The sequence below is a fragment of the Heloderma suspectum genome, chromosome 11 (genome assembly GCF_057233095.1).
Source record: "Heloderma suspectum isolate Gila_16-S chromosome 11, 16-S_ref, whole genome shotgun sequence".
In the NCBI taxonomy this organism is placed as follows: Eukaryota; Metazoa; Chordata; class Lepidosauria; order Squamata; family Helodermatidae; genus Heloderma; species Heloderma suspectum.
Window position 1 is genome coordinate 44,906,551 of NC_139468.1, and position 16,866 is coordinate 44,923,416.

General features: G+C 45.7%; 1 protein-coding gene across 3 annotated transcripts in view; it reads left to right on the plus strand.

Moving 5' to 3' along the window:
* The window catches only part of IQGAP1 (IQ motif containing GTPase activating protein 1), a 190,814-nt gene that overhangs the window by 113,571 nt on the left and 60,377 nt on the right, over nucleotides 1-16,866 (plus strand). For all 3 annotated transcript variants that reach the window (XM_084817840.1, XM_084817841.1, XM_084817842.1), the window contains 4 exons: nucleotides 12,314-12,481; nucleotides 12,844-12,986; nucleotides 14,192-14,362; nucleotides 15,269-15,352. In XM_084817840.1, coding sequence (XP_084673966.1) covers nucleotides 12,314-12,481; nucleotides 12,844-12,986; nucleotides 14,192-14,362; nucleotides 15,269-15,352 — 566 coding nt within the window. The remainder of the gene's footprint in view (nucleotides 1-12,313; nucleotides 12,482-12,843; nucleotides 12,987-14,191; nucleotides 14,363-15,268; nucleotides 15,353-16,866) is intronic.

A 16,866-nucleotide genomic window follows, 5' to 3' on the forward strand; every position in this document is an offset into this window, starting at 1 on the left:
TTCTTAGAAATTTACAATTAATAGTCACTGGGACATTACAAAACTGAAAAAAGAATAAAAGTTTAATTAGAAAGTACACTTATCTGCAGATTAGCACACAGCTTCCATTCTGAAATGCAAATTTGATGGTGTTGCCATACTTAAATTTTGTCAGTTTTTGGTATGTTAATGAGTATTTCCTAGATGAGGTGGAGGGAGAGAACCAGAGGAGCTTGTTCTGGCAGCAAGTGCATGCCTCCCAGGCAGGGTGTGTTCTCCTCTTTGTCTGGCAGCAGGGCCAAATCTCCTGCATGAAAACAAAAGCCTGTTCTAGCCATCTTTGCTTCCAGGCTATTTTCTGGCAAGGAAGCTCAATTTACTTCTTTCTGGTCTCTGTGTATCACACACAAATGGGTGCTGCACCTGGTCAGAATATTCTAGTGTTTGGGCAGGAGCCCCACCTCCCATTGCGCATTTCCCACTTTCCCCCAGTTCTTTGACCTCATTTCAAGGAACATTCGCTAAGTCTCTTAAAAGTCACTAGGAGATGGAGATGTTGTAGTACGTTTTCTTTTCCTTCTTCCTTTCTCTTCTCAGCGTATACTTCTTGCTTTCGTTTTGGTGTTTTTCTTTCACTGGTAATTTTTGCCAGCTTTATTACAGTGGTGGGAATAAGTTTGCAAACCCCTTAGGCTTGTCACATAATTCCAACCTAAAATGTTATTAGATCTTAATCTAACCCCATAATCCTAGATAAAGAGCAATAGATAACCTAATTAAACAAATGACAGACAAACATGGTTCTTTTTCAACAGTTAATTATTCACAACTGATTCAACATTCAATATCAGTGTGTGGAAAAAGTACATGAACCTTTAGATTCAGTACCCGGTGGCACTCCCTTGAGAAACAATTACTTCAAGTAAGCGTTTCCTGTAACTGTTGGTCAGTCTCTCACATGGGTTTTGAGGAATTTTGGCCCATTCCTCCTTACAGAACTGCTTTCACTCAGTGACATTTGAGGGCTTCCTTTCACGAACAGCTCGCTTTAATTTCTGCCACAACATTTCGATGGGGTTTAGGTCCGCTCTTTGCCTAGACCATTCTAAAACACCAAATTTCTTGTTCCACAGCCATTCTTTTGTAGATCTACTTGTATGTTGAGGATCATTGTCTTGTTGCATGACTCACTTTTGGCTCAGCTTCAGCTCACAGATGGATGTCCTGACGTTCTTCTCTAGAATCTTCTGATGCACTGCAGAATTCATGGTTGTGTCAGTGATGGCAAGCTGTCCAGGTCCTGAGGCAGCAAAGCAGGCCCAAACCATCACATTCCCACCACCATGCTTGACGGTTGGGGTGAGGGTCTTCTGTTCGACCACAGTGTTTGTTTTTCACCAAACATAACTTTTCTCATTGAGGCCAAAAAGTTCTACCTTTGATTCGTCTGTGCAGAGAACATTGTTCCAGAAGTCTTGGGGATCCTCTATGTGGTCTTTAGCAAACTTCAGACAGGCAGCAGTGTTCTTTTTAGAGAGCAGCGGTTTCCTCCTGGCTATCCTCACATGAACACCATTCTCGTTCAGTCTTTTTCTGATCGTTGAGTCATGAATACTTAACATTAGCCAAGGTGGGAGTGGCTTGCAGATCCTTGGATGTTACTGTAAGGTTCTTTTTGGCTTCCTGGATAATGTGCCAGTTTGTTCTTGGAGAGATTTTGGTGGGATGACCAGTCCTGGGTAGAGTGACTGTGGTCTTGAACCTTCTCCATTTGTAGACTGTCTGACAGTGGATTGGTGGAGACACAAATCCCTAGAAATGGTTTTGTATCCCTTTCTAGACTGATGAGCAGTAATAACTGCTTTTCTGAGGTCCTCAGGGATGTCTTTTGATCGTGGCATGCCTTGTTTCCACACAACTGTATGGTGAAAACCAAACTCACAAAGTTTCTGATCCTTTTATAGGGTGAGGCCTCCCAAACTCACCCCTGAAGATCTACCTAATTATTTAAATACCTGATTCTGATTGAGCTGATGCAACTAGGAGTTCATTTACTTTTAAGAACGAGAAGAGCCATGCTGGATGAGACCAAGGCTCCATCTAGTCCAGCATTCTGTTCACACAGTGGCCAACCAGCTGTCGACCAGGAACCCAGTAGCAGGACATGAGTGGAACAGCACCCTCCTGCCCATGTTCCTCAGCAAACTGGTGTAGATAGACATACCACCTCTGGTACTGGAAGTAGCACATAGCCATCAAACCTAGCAGCCATTGATAGCCTTCTCCTCCAGGAATTTGTCTAACCCCCTTTTAAAGCCATCCAATTTGGTGGCCATCACTACATCTTATGGTGGGGAATTCCATAGTTTTAACTCTGCGCTGTGTGAAGAAGTCCTTCCTTTTCTCTGTCCTGAATCTCCCACGAATAAGTTTCATGGGATGACCTCAGGTTCTACTATTATGAAAGAGGGAGAAAAAAAGTCTCCCTATCCACATTCTCCACACCATGCATAATTTTGTAGACCTCTATCATGTGTCCCTTACCTTCCTTTTTTCCAAACTAAACAATCCTAGCTGTTGTAACCTTCTCTCATAGGGGAGATGCTCCAGCGCCTTGATCATTGTAGTTGACCTTTTCTGCACTTTTTCCAGGTCTACAATATCTTTTTTTAGGTGTGGTGACCAGAACTGTATACAGTATTCCAAGTGTGGTCGCACCACTGATTTGTAAAAGGGCAGTATGGTATTGGCCATTTTATTCTGAATTCCTTTTCTAATTATGCCTAAGATGGAATTTGCCTTTTTTACAGGGCCACGCAGACTGGGTTGACTTTTTCATTGAGCTGTCTACCACAATCCCAAGATCTCTTTCTTGGTCAGTCACTGCTAGCTCAGATTCCATCAGGTTATACTTGGAGTTGGGACTTCTTGCTCCAATGTGCATCACTTTACACTGGCTTACACTGAACTGCATTTGCCATTTGGATGTCCATTCTCCCAGTTTGTAGAGATCCTTTTGGAGCTCCTCACAGTCCCTTTTTGTTTTAACCACCCTGAATAATTTGGTGTCATCTGCAAACTTGGCCACTTCACTGCTCACTCCCAATTCCAGATTATTTATGCACAAGTTGAAGAGCATTGGTCCTAATACAGATTCCTGTGGGACCCCACTACCAGAATCATAGAATAGTAGGGTTGGGCTACAAGGCCATCGAGACCAACCCCCTGCTCAATGCAGGAATCCAAGACAGAGCATCCCTGACAGATGGCTGTCCAGCCTCATCATGAACGCCTCCAGTGTGGGAGAGCCCACCACCTCCCTAGGCAGTGATTCCATTGTCGTATTGCTCTAACAGTCAGGAAGCTTTTCCTGATGTTCAGCCGGAATCTGGCTTCCTGTCACTTGAGCCCATGATTCCGTGTCCTGCAGTCTGGGACGATCGAGAAGAGATGCTGGCCTTCCTCTCTGGGACAACCTTTCAAGGACTTGAAGAGCACTATCATATCTCCCCTCAGTCTTCTCTTCTCAAGGCTAAACATGCCCAGTTCTTTCAGTCTGTCTTCATAGGGCTTTGTTTCCAGTACCCTGATCATCTTTGTTGCCCCACTCTGAACCATCTCCAGCTGGTCTGCATCCTTCTTAAAGTGCGGTGCCCAGAACTGGACCCAGTACTCCAGATGAGGCCTAACCAGTGCTGAGTAGCAGGGAACTAGTACTTCCCGGGATTTGGAAGCTATGCTTCTCTGAATGCAGCCCAAAGGAGCATTTGCCTTTTTTTCAGCCACATCCCATTGTTGGCTCATCTTCAGCTTGTGATCGACAACAGTTCCAAGATCCTTCTCGCTTGTAGTGTTGTTGAGCCACGTATCCCCCATCTTGTAACGGTGCATTTGGTTTCTTTTTCCGAGGTACAGAACTTGGCATTGATTCCTATGAAATGTCATTCTGTTGTTTTCTGCCCAGCACTCCAGTCTATCCAGATCACTTTGCATTTTGTTTCTGTCTTCCAAAGTATTCGCTATCCCGCCCAATTCTGTGTCATCTGCAAATTTGATCAGCATTCCCTGCACCTCCTCCTCCAAGTCATTCATAAAAATGTTGAAGAGCACTGGGCCCAGGACTGAGCCCTATTGTACCCCGCTTGTTCCCTCTCCCCAGTTTGAGAAGATCCCATTGATAAGCACTCTTTGAATCCAAGTCACTATTCATGTCCCTCCATTGGGGGAATTTACCATTTATTCCTACTCTCTGTTTTCTGTTGTTTAACCGGTTACTGATCCATAAGAGGACCTGTCCTCTTATTCCATGACTGCTGAGTTTGCTCAAGAGTCCTTGGTGAGGGACTTTGTCAAAAGCCTTTTGGAAATCCAAGTAAACTATGTCTCCTGGATCACCCCTGTCCATATGTCTATTGGCACTCTCAAAGAACTCTAAAAGGTTAGTGAGACAGGACTTACCTTTGCAGAAGCCATGTTGACTCTTTTTCAGCTGGGCTTTTCCTTCTGTATGCTTACTAATTGTATCTTTAATAATGCTTTCAACCAATTTACCTAGAACAGACATTAAACTAACCAGCCTGTAATTTCCCAGATCCCTCCTGGATCCCTTTTTAAAAACTGATGTTACACTGGCCATCTTCCAGTCCTCTGGTACAGTGGCTGATCTTTGGGACATGCTGCGTATTCTGGTTAGAAGATCAGCAATTTCATATTTGAGTTCCTTGAGAACTGTAGGATGGATATCATCTGGGCCCAGTGATTTATTTGCTTTCAGTTTATCAATCGAAATTGATATAGGCAGTTTTTGTGTAATTTTTGCATATACACTGACTCTTAAGTACTCATTGTTTGCCTAATTAACACATCGTTTTATTTCACAAGACATGGAATTGGTTAATATAAATCCTATTGGATATTTAGGAAAGGGCTGGTTTTGATTCACGAAAGCTATCATGGTTAAAACTATGGAATTTTTGTAATTATCATTAGGGTTCACAAACTTTTTCTCACCACTATATTTATTATTTATTTGAAGCATTTTTATGCTGCTTCTCAGCCCAAAAGGCTCCCAAAGCAGGTTACATATAGTCCATTAAACAAGATAGTCCCTGCCCACAGGCTTACGATCTAAGAATACATGACATACAAGGAAAAAGGAATGAGGAGGGAAGAGAGAGAAAAAAATTGTGGCCCTTAGGGCTCCCTCTTGGAAATGCACACGCTGCAGGAGTAAACTACCCCTTTGATGGGCACTTCCTCCTGTGCTTAGGAAGGGTCATCAAATGGAAACTTGCTGCCACTGCCTTTCCTTTACTAAGCAGGCACGTCACAACTGGACTTCCCACCTGTCAGGGTGGAAACTGAGCCCATAGAGCCCCAGAGCAGTTCTGATTCTGAGGAGGAACAGCAGTCCGTGGGAGAGGAGCGCGCTCATCTCTCACAGGCACAGCAGCTGGCAGAGATTCCTCCTGCCAGCATTCCTGGGATAGATAGCGACCCTGGCAGTGAGAGAGTGCAGGAGGGGGGCTTGCTGGATGCTCGGCGCAGACGCAGGGAGTGATGACAGATGGAGGGCGTGGAAAGGAGGCGTAGCACTTGTTTGGCACGCAAGCAACGGTTGCGTCCCGAGGACCCACGGGAAAGAGGGAGGATCTCTTCCTAGCCCATAAGTTCAGGGTCTTCCTGTGATTCTCCTTCAAACGGGGACCAACTGCCTAACCTGGAGCATAGGCTACTCTGCTGTCTTTCCCCAGTGCTGTTCCTTGCTTAAAAAGTAAAGGTACACTTAAAAGGTAAAGGTGTCCCCAACCAGTCGTGTCCGACTCTAGGGTGTGGTGCTCATCTCCATTGCTAAGCTGAAGAGCCAGCACTGTCCGAAGACGCTTCTGTGGTCATGTGGCTGGCATGACTGAACACCGAGGTGCACAGAACGCTGTTACCTTTCCCGCCGAAGCGGTACCTATTTATCTACTTGCAATTTCTTGCTTTTGAACTGCTAGGTTGGCAGAAGCTGGGATTGAAGATGGGAGCTCACTCCGTCACGCAGCACTCGGGTCTCGAACTGCTGTCCTGCCGACCTTCTGGTCTGCAGTTCCGCGTCTTAACCACTAAGCCACCCGTGGACTAAGTTCCTTGCTTAGTCGCTGGTAATTAGCATCTGAAAGAGTCATTAAGTTGTAAAAGGATTAAAGCCTTGAAAAGAATCCTTTTGTCTGTGTCTTGAGTTAGCTATTGGAACAGACTGCAAGAGGCAGCTAGGGCGCTCCTGACTCCACCTGAAGTGGGAACAGGCATTTTTTTGGCTGTGAATCCAACCCGTACCGCCTCTGAATCCAACCCGTACTGCCTCTGAGCCTCCATTGTGCTCTTCTCCAACTCTGATGATTGTCTCCCCGAATCCAGGAATGGCCTTGTCTTCCTCAGTAGTGGCTAGGGCCCCTAAACCCAAGCAGTCTGGTCCTGTGGTACTGTTCAATCAGCCCTCTCCTCCACCATTGAGGGCATTGCAAACCGACCCCCCAAATCTTGGGAAATTGACAGGCATCAAACAATGTAGGTAAGTCAGGTCCAAATGCCCCCTACTCCTATCTCAGAGATGATTAGTGATCCTGCCTCTCGCATCACCCAAGGTCCAAGTTATAGGCTATGCCTCTGGAGATACATCTCCACCAGCCACTTTGAAATACATTTTCTAATCTGTCTCACTTCTCTCGAGATCTGTCACCATCACACTGATCCTATTGGATGTCTCCAGGAATTCACTGTTCTCTCTCACCCCTTCTATACTCTCACCACCCCTTAGGGAACAGGCATAGGCATTATATGTCCTGATCCCCTTCCTGTGCTTGGGATAGAGCACCCCCAAGACATTATTATAGAGATTACCAGGACTATAGAGTTTTTTTTTATTTATTAGCAATATTTATATACTGCTTCCCATTTGAAACAAATCCTGCCACTTCTCTGACTCTGACCATGATCATTACTACGGCATTCCTGATCTACCTGGTCACCAATGGCTTTGGTCCGTTCCCCAAGATGGCACCCCATGATTTCTAACATTACGAGACCACCAGAATCTTTTGCCACCTCTCTCCTGGCATCAACCTTTCTCCAAACAGTACTGATTCTTCTGTGAGTTCCGATTATGTCTACCACACCAGTTACTTAGACTCTTCATATGATCTCAAGCATTCTTCCTCCTCTATCTTTGGTACCACTGGCCCTCTAACTACCTATTATGTCTACCCTGTCGGCCCAGCCTCAGGATGTCTCTCTGCCACCATTTGTACACAGCAATTCCCCCAACTCAAATTCTGCCTCTTCCTCCTCAGCCTCTCTTGACCTGTTTGTGGGAGACCAAGACCCAACCTCATCAACGAAGGATTCTTGTTCTTACACCAAGCAAGTTACCAGAATGGCATCCTGCCTTGGTCTAGAAATCAAGCAGCCTTAACCACAGATCAGTCTAGCTGGATACCTCAACAGCTATTTCCATGCTGCCTGCCCTCCTATACAATGCCAAAGACTCTTGGCAGAAACCATCTTCCATTCCTCCTACAGTGAAATGCCCCCAAAACATTTATTACATCCAGGAGGAAGGTTATTTGTTCATATTTTGTCACCCAGTTTGGTTATAGTAGAAGCCGCCCAGCCCAAAGCTATCTGGTAGACCAGGAAGGCTGTAAGCTAGATTTTCTTTCTTTTTTTGAATATATTTTTATTTATTTTATCTTTATAAATCATAGAATCATAGAATAGTAGGGTCGGAAGGGGCCTACAAGGCCATTGAGTCCAACCCCCTGCTCAGTGCAGGAATCCAAGTCAGAGCATCCCTGACAGATGGCTGTCCAGCCTCGTCTTGAAGGCCACCAGTGTGGGAGAGCCCACCACCTCCCTGGGTGATTGGTTCCAGTCGTATTGCTCTAACAGTCAGGAAGTTTCTCCTGATGTTCAGCCGGAATCTGGCTTCCTGTCACTTGAGCCCATTCTTCCGTGTCCTGCACTCTGGGATGATCAAGAAGAGATCCTGGCCTTCCTCTCTGGAAGTACCTTTCAAGTACTTGAAGAGCGCTATCCTATCTCCCCTCAGTCTTCTCTTCTCAAGGCTAAACAGGCCCAGTTCTTTCCGTCTCTCTTCATAGGGCTTTGTTTCCAGTCCTCTGATCATCTTTGTTGCCCTCCTCTGAACCCTCTCCAGTTTGTCTGCATCCTTCTTAAAGTGTGGTGCCCAGAACTGGACACAGTACTCCAGATGAGGCCTAACCAGTGCTGAGTAGAGGGGAACTAGTACTTCCCGGGATTTGGAAGCGATGCTTCTATGAATGCAGCCCAAAAGAGCATTGGCCTTTTTTGCAGCAACATCCCATTGTTGGCTCATCTTCAGCTTGTTATCGACAACAATTCCAAGATCCTTCTCGCTTGTAGTGTTGTTGAGCCACGTATCCCCCAAATTGTAACTGTGCATTTGGTTTCTTTTTCCGAGGTGCAGAACTTGGCATTGATTCCTATGAAATGTCATTCTGTTGTTTTCTGCCCAGCACTCCAGTCTATCCAGATCATTTTGAATTTTGTTTCTGTCTTCCAAAGTGTTAGCTATCCCGCCCAATTTTGTGTCATCTGCAAATTTTATCAGCATTCCCTGCACCTCCTCCTCTGAATGAAATGAAATAAACAATACCAAAAATACCAACAACCTGATCAATACTACAATTTCCCAGCAATACAATATTCTGATGAGGACACCACAATAACAAAAAGAGAAGGAAAAAGAAAAAAAAAAGGAAAAGAGAGGAGGAAAGGAAGTAAAGAAAAAGAAAAGAAGATTCTTTCTCCTTCCCACCCCCTCTCCGTCTCCCTCCCCTTTAAAGAATTAAGTTTAAACTCCAATACCCCCCAGTCTCTGATGCCATTCTATTTTAAAAACTATATCTATAACCTTAACAGTCTTATAGTTTAATAAACAACCTTACATTTCAATATCATATCATCAATCTTATATCCAAGAAACAGGTCTACAGTTCATTCCCAGTAGCCGCCAACAACAACAACAATAATAAATATAGTGTTATATAATAATAAAACTTAAAATAAATCTTCAATAATAAGTAATATATTTTATACTAGATATATAAACGGATGTGCACAATAAACGAATATATGTATAATCATTTATCTTCTGACCTAGCCTGGATCATGTAGACTAAACACAAACAGTTAACAAAGCTTGTTTAAAGATTCCAGTTCATGGGGTTGTAACAGAAATCTCACGCATTTTTATGTTCAGCCATGCCTCCGCCATTTCATGATTTAGAAACTTCTTCGTCTGACCTTCAGACACAATACGAAGTGTAGCAGGATATTTTAAGTAATATTGTAAGTTCATTTGTTTTGCCATATTCTTTGCTTTGATAAATTGCCTTCTTTTATTCGCCACCTCTTTGATGTAATCTGGAAATAACATAACTTTATCTTGTTTCCAGGAAAGGCTTCCACCCTCTCTTGCAAAACGCAGGATATAATTCTTTGTGGAGACTTTTGCAAATTGGACTATGATCGTATAGTCAGTCCCTTTCGCATTTGGCACACAAAATGCCTGTTCAATATCAAGTAAATAATCAGATGGGATAGGGAGTATCTCATGCAAAAGTTTATCCACAAAAATAGGCAATTTTACATCATTAGACAGATTTTTAATCCCAATAATACGTACAATGGATCTTCGTGTGAAGGCCTCCAGTTGAGAAATTCTGTCAGAGGCATGTTTAAAACAGACTTGTGTCATAGTTTCATTCCCTGCCATCCGGTCTTCTAGCTCGTTAATTTTCGTCTCCATTTTTTGCCATGACACATTAGTTAGATCCACAGCTCCTTGCAAGGCGGTGATGGAATTTTGGATTAAATTCAACCTTTTGGCTTGCTCCATAAATTGCGAAGATAAAGTCTTTATCAGAGTAAATAATTCCCCTATATCTTCCATTTTCGAAACTTTTGACACAGGAGGTACTGGGGGAGTTGGCGGTGAAGCCATCCCCTTTCTTCTCGGTGCATTCATGTTTCTCTCAAACAGATCTTACAGGTCCTCAGATGTTCTCAAATATTGTTAATATTTCTTAAATCATCCCTCAGGAGTTGTTGATATTTCTTAAAGCATATATTATTATGGAACACGTCAGCCCTGTTTTCTCCTACAAAATAGGAGCCTCATCACAGCTTTTTGCATTGGTAAAGCTCTGGGGAGATAATCCTGGAATCCAGCCCCCCCACTATCTCGAGGGGGGTACTTTTCTCCAAGATGTTATCCAGATGCTGCCTTGCCCCCCCCTTTTAATTCCAGGGGGGAATGAAAAGGTTTTTCAACCTTTTAAAAAGCTGTTGGAGAAAGCTCCCACGGGAGAACCCGTGGGATGCTGCCAGATCGACATTGGTTCCAACTGGAAGTCCGAATCTGGTTTGGCTGTAAGCTAGATTCAATGGCTAGAAAATTTTACACAAATGTGGGGCTAGGTGTGCTCATTTGCAATCACTGAGCATGCATGTTATGCTCCCAACATTTCCTGTGGGAGAAACTGCCTCATTTTTTGAGCACCTTCCTGAAGACGAGAGGAACCTCACTTCCGTCTTCCAGAACAAGGTGTGTTAACTCGCCCGTCAACAAATCAACCCAGCGTGCCATGACATTGACACCATGTCAAGAAGTCATCGTGCTTGGCTTTGATCCCCAGACCTCTCAAAGCAAGCCTGCTCCAGGATAGAGGACCTCCTCTCTTGAGACCATTGAACACTTGCGAACCACAGCCTGCAAGATGCGCTTGGGCGTCAGTGAGATCATTGACACTGCCCCCGCCAGGGGTACCAGTATTTGTTTACTAATCGATCCTCCGAGTCTCCTTCCACCTTCCAGTGCGAGTATCAGACACCATTCGAATGCACCTCCTTCCAGGCCACATCCTGTAACCAATGATATTGGTCAGAGAAGCCAGCGATATTGCAGACTTCCTCCACCACAAGGGAGCTTCGTCTCGCTAGTGGCAATTGGTCAGTTGCCTCGTTTGCCTGTTGGGCTGCCCCACTATCCACCTTTCTGCTGTTCTTTCTTCTGTGCCATTCTCCTGCCCCACCTCCAGTAAGTGCACAGGCAGAGACCATGAAGAAGTAAATAGAAGTTACTTACTGTAGTTTTTTGAGTGGTCATCTGTGCATTCACATAACTGACCCTCCATCCCCATGCAGGGTGCCTCTTTCCTTTGGTATCCATCAGATTTTGGTCTCAAGAAACTGGAGGAAAGTGGGACCCACACCCAGAACATGTGTGATGAGCAGGGTGGAACTCCCGCCAAAATGCTCTTCAGCTCTAGAACGTTCTGAACAGGAGCAGCACCTATATGAGTGCAGAGATCACTACTCAGAGAACTACAGTTACGGGTAAGCAACCTGTAGTTGCATCCCAGGCAAGGAGCAGACTCCTCATGGCTGGCAGTGGGGCTAGCTCACCAGCATGGAAGCGAGAACTAGCCTGGCCAGTAAGAGGACCACAGATCCTGGGCTAGTTTTGCCAAGGAACTGTCCTCCCTTTTGGTGCCTGCAATGCTGATTCCTAGGAAGAATTTCCTCAGGATGCCAAAGTCCTACCAATCTGGAACAGAACAAGAAATGATAGTCCTGGAACAGAAGAAGAAATGGTACTGTCACCATGGAATTGCTGTGGTGACAATACCAGGCCTCCGAATAATTTAGTACTGGGACATGCTATCATCTTCCCTTCCTGACCAAAATGCTCAGGGTGATCTTGAGATGGGGAACGCAACCAGGGAGGCATTCAAAGGAGAAAGTGTTGCAGTGATGTATGACTTCAGTTACATCCACCCATGTAGACTGAATAAATGTATGTTCCAGTCATGACAAAGGAAGAGAATTCTAGGTAGCCTGAATGACTGTGCCCTAGAACAGTTGGTCAGGAAACTGAGCAGAGGAGAGACAACCCTGGAGTTAATCCTCAATCTGCAATCTGATACCCACTTACTTGGGAGTAAGCCCTATTAAACTCAATGGGACTTACTTCTCAATACAGGACTGCATTCTAAGTGATGCCCAGGACATGGTTCAAGATGTTTTGTTGGCTGAATGGGGAACAGTGACCACAGTGCTATCAAATTCAATACATGTGTAAGCGGCAAGAAGGTCTGACACAGTTGCATTTGTTTTCAAAAGAAAAAGGGAAATCAAATCTCTCTAGAGAGCTTGGGGGTTATTTAAAAACACATTAGTAGATGCTTAGTTAGAATGCATTTACTGACAAGGTTATCACAAGGACTGATCTTGTGCTTTATCCAAGTTTCCTTAGGAGTTTTGGCCATTAATGAGGCAGTGGACCAGGGTGATGTTGGGAAAACCCTCAGCTTCCTGCGTTCTGCTGATGTTGGACTGTATGGTGTAACCCCAGAATGTGCAAATACGTACCAACAGGAACTGGCGCAAGTCAAGAGAACAAAACTGGCTGCAGGTAAAGCGGGGTGATATCTGTAAAGAAACTTGGCAGAGTTTTTGTTGTTTGGAGATGGGCTGGCATAGATGAGAAGAGGTGGGCTAAGGAAAGGCCTTCTCTGACCAGGTGAGTTCATTTGTCCGCCTAGGCCAGCGTTATCTACTCTGACTGGCAGCCACTTTCCAGTGTTTCAGGCATGGAGAAATCTTCCACATCCCCTGCTACCCAGTCCTAACTGGAGATGCTGCCAGGGTGTGACCCTGGGATCTTGTGCAGGCTGAGCATATTTTCTGCCACTGAGCCGTCGACCTGGAGGCGCCAAAAGTGAGCTGTATATGAAGGGTGGCTTCAGCACTGAGATGACATTACTTTCCTTCTAGGAGACAATGGCAGTGAGTGGGTGAAACACTGGGTGAAGGGAGGCTACCATTATTACCACAACCTTCGAACCAAAGAAGGAGCCTGGGAGGAACCCGAAGGATTTGTACAGAATAGCACACAGCTCTCCCGGGAGGACATCCAGGTATGTGGGGGATGTGTGTCCTTTGGTCCTCAGCACCATCAGGACCAAGTACATGTTCCACCAGTGTGTGATGGAGGGAGAAAACGATTGTAGGGAATCGGTTGTGCCCATGAACACTGCTAAGGCCCACACCTGTTTGAGCATTTGGGGGTTCAGCCTTTGTGACTGGGAGCTTTCATAGCAGTTGGTTTTGCATTATCTCAAGGACTGCAAATTTCCTTGCCTCAGTCACTGGCATGCTGAGGTTTGTTTAGAGCTCTGGGTGCTTCCATTGCAGTATTTCTTAGCAGTCTTTGTTTAAATATCTGTCCTGCATTTCTCAATTGCCTCAAGTAAGTGACTAATGATAGAACATAAAATGACAATTGAAATTCTGCACCAGAGGGAGATGTGGGGTCCTGAAGCCCATCAACCTGGCTGAGATACTGGCTGTCACGTGGCTCCTCCCTCCCCAGAACGGCCCCCATCCCAACTGGCTATTGTAAAGAACTGTTAGGCGACTTTGAGGATTGGAGCCTGAGTTTGCTTGTTTGCATGTCCCCCCCGGCCCTTTTCCTTTTGTATTATGCCTATTAGATAGCAAGACTGTCGGCAGGACTGTATTGGTTTTATCATCTTTGCACAGCACCTACAAAATTGTAACCATTTCCAGAGGGGTAGCTGTGTTGCTCTGTTGCAGCAAAAACAGATTGGTGTACCTTAAAGACCAAGAAATGTATTATGCTATAAGCTTTAGGCACTTTATACATTATACATAATCAAATTATAATGTAATAAATATATGAAAATACATTTTAAAAAAATGGATGAAAGCCGCAGCCAACTAAACGAAAACCACCAAACCAGCAGCATGAAAAGGTGCTCTGCCTGATGGGCCCAAAACCTTCATCCGCCCTCAGCGAGCGGGGGCCTCCGGGGCCTCCGTAGGAAGGGAGGCCCAGGGATTGGGTGGTGCTACTGAGAGAGACCCCTCATGTGTCCCCCTGCCAAACACACCTCTGAGGCTGGCAGGATACAGAGAAGGGCCTCTCCCAAAGATTTTCATACCCCAGCAGGTTCACAAAATACATGTCTGTTGGCTGTGACTTGCAACTCCTGCTCAAGATCAGATCCTGTGTTGCTGTTGAAGGAGAAAGTGCATTTCAGCCTGGCACTGAGGACTTCTTCGTTTTTGTTTTGTTCTTCCTCTGGCCACTGGGATCTAGAGCTCCATCTCAGCAGTCACTGCCGCATACAACCGAGAACAGCTCTGGCTGGCCAACGAGAACCTGATCACCAGGCTACAGGCTTGCTGCCGCGGCTACCTCATTCGCCAGGAGTTCAGTGCCAGGATGCATTTCTTGAAAAAACAACTTCCTGCCATCACTTGCATCCAGGTACAGAGGTTCTTGGCAGAAGGATCGAGAAACTGCGTGAAGAGAGAGGGAGACCAGCTGGTGGCGGGAAAGCAAGGCGCCCCCACGTGAGATGGTGGGGAGGGCCGGAGTCAGGGGCATGAGCTCTGTGGGATGCTTCATTCAGGAGCTTGCACACAGCCATACACACGATGGCTCATTTTGTTCTCATTCGCCCGTAGTGGCAGCTGGCTGGGGCACGTCTGTGTGGGCCTGGGCTGGCCGCCCCGGGCGCTGGGGCCCTGGGCTCTGGCACTTCCCTGCCCTGGGGAGGCGGGCGTCTGCTCTGCGGCCGGAGCAGGGGCTCCTCGGCAGCGCCGGCTGTGCGTCCCAGCCAGGGCTGCCGCGCTGCCTCTCCCCGCGGCCTGTCCTTTGGCTTGGGAGAGTTTTCATCTGAGCTGCGATTGCAGCCTTCCTTTTTTCCTGCTCCGACCTCTTGCCGCTCTGTCCTCAGGGGGCTTGTTTAAGCTTAACGTTCCCCATCTGGGAGCCACCTTTCCCCGGAGCTCCATCCAACTGCGTTCCAAGAGTGGCACCTGTTTGGTTCCTCTTTTTCAAAACTGGATGCGACAGTAGCTTTGGAGAGAGTCGGTGATGATATCAAGAATCTTGTTTGCTCCTCAGAACTGGGCTTGGTGCTTGGGACCCTCCATTCCAGGTCCTTATCTTGGGGTGGCTTGGCCTTTAACAAGGGCTTCCTGCTTCAGCAGCCTTCTTGGATTCAGTAGAGAGAAGCACTGGCAGTCCCAGCTGTTGGTGGTTTGGACACAAAAATATTGTATAGTTTGGAGGCGCAGCTGGGGGGGCGGGCAGAGGTGGGAGGGGAGCATGCTGGGTCTTCTGCTGTACAGACGATGCAGGGCCCTAACCTGTCTGGTTTGGTTTCAGTCTCAGTGGCGTGGCTACAAGCAGCGAAAGGTATACCAAGATCGCTTGAAGTACCTGCAAGCACACAAGGATGAAGCAGTGAAGGTAACCCTCTTCCCAGGCAAGGCTGTGGGGTTGGATGCTGCCAGGGTGTGACCCTGGGATCTTGTGCAGGCTGAGCATATTCCCTCTGCTCCTCTGCTCCCAAAGCACGGCGTGTTCTGCATGCGTCTTCTGCTGCCAGCAGGGGAAAGGGCTGCTGCCTTCCCTTCCGCCTGCATTGGCCAAGTCCAGTGGGCCCAGGTGCTTTGCGTGTGAGATCAGCCACGTGGCTTAAATGGTGTTAGGACTCAGCCCAGCATCTCCACTCTCCCCGACCCAAATTCCTTATTTCACTAGAGTGTTCCATCTCCTGTTTGTAAGTGATGGTTTTGCCTACCACAGATGGTGGAGTAGATCACCCATCCACCCCAGTGAAAGCAGGACTTAGAGAGCCTTCGAGCTTTCATCAGGGAGCACCGGGGGGCGGGGGGTGTCACCTTCTCAGTTTTCCCCACACTTGCCCCTGAGAAAGCAGAAGTGCTCAGACATAGGCGCCTTTTAGAAAAAAAGGTGAAGCTGCAGAGTTCCCACCACCCCACCCCTCCCAGTTGAGGTAGGCCGGACTGGACAGTTGCTGTTTGTTTTGTTTTTAATTATTTTAAATTACAAAATTCAGTAAGAAAACATATAAATTATATATTATACGTTTTCGTACTGAGTGTTGTAATTGAAAATAAAGAGTTCAAATAAAGAAAAGAGAAAAAAATACAAACCACTGTATAAGAAACATACAGTATATAAAATTCATATTAAAGAAAAAATGGACCTACAGCACAGGGCACATATTAAATTAATGCCTTTTTTAAAAAATGGATTTTTAAAATTTAAATCTGAATTTTTAATTTTTTAGAAAAAACAAAATACTAAATGTCTCTCTTATTTAAAAACAGCATCATTACAATTAAACCTCATCATAAACATGCTTAACCCTGGACTTACAGTCTCGTAAAAGGAAGTCGCCTACCCATCAAACCTGGGCATGCATTGCTGTTTTTCCCCTCGTGAAAATGGCTCTCCCCGGCCTGGCTGCCAGCCCCGCCTTCTGGACAGTGCCAGGTTTCCGGTCTCTCTGACTGTAGTCACATGCGCAAAGACGCGGGCTAGACAGGATCGTGGTTCTGTGCTTATGTGGTGGTGGAGTTAGGCTAAGCAAGGCAGGGGAGTCAGTTAAGACAGAAAGACATTACAGTAGGGTGGACAAAAACAGATGCTTAAAAAAAATTAAAACATGGATTTTAATAAAATAATACTTGGATTTTGTCGGCCCAGTAACTATCAGACTTTGCTTTGACCTACCAGTCATTTTTGTTTGCTATTTGGTTTTTTTTGTTAGAGTGAGGCTGGGCCAAGACAGAGTGGAGCAGAAAAGAACAACACTGGAAAGAAAAAGAGGAGACAAAATTATCCAGTGTGCATCCTAAGGCTCCAATCCTACACGAATTACCTGGGAATAAGCCCCATTGAACTCAGTGGAATTTATTTCTGAAGAGATACATATAGGATTGTGCTGTTAACCT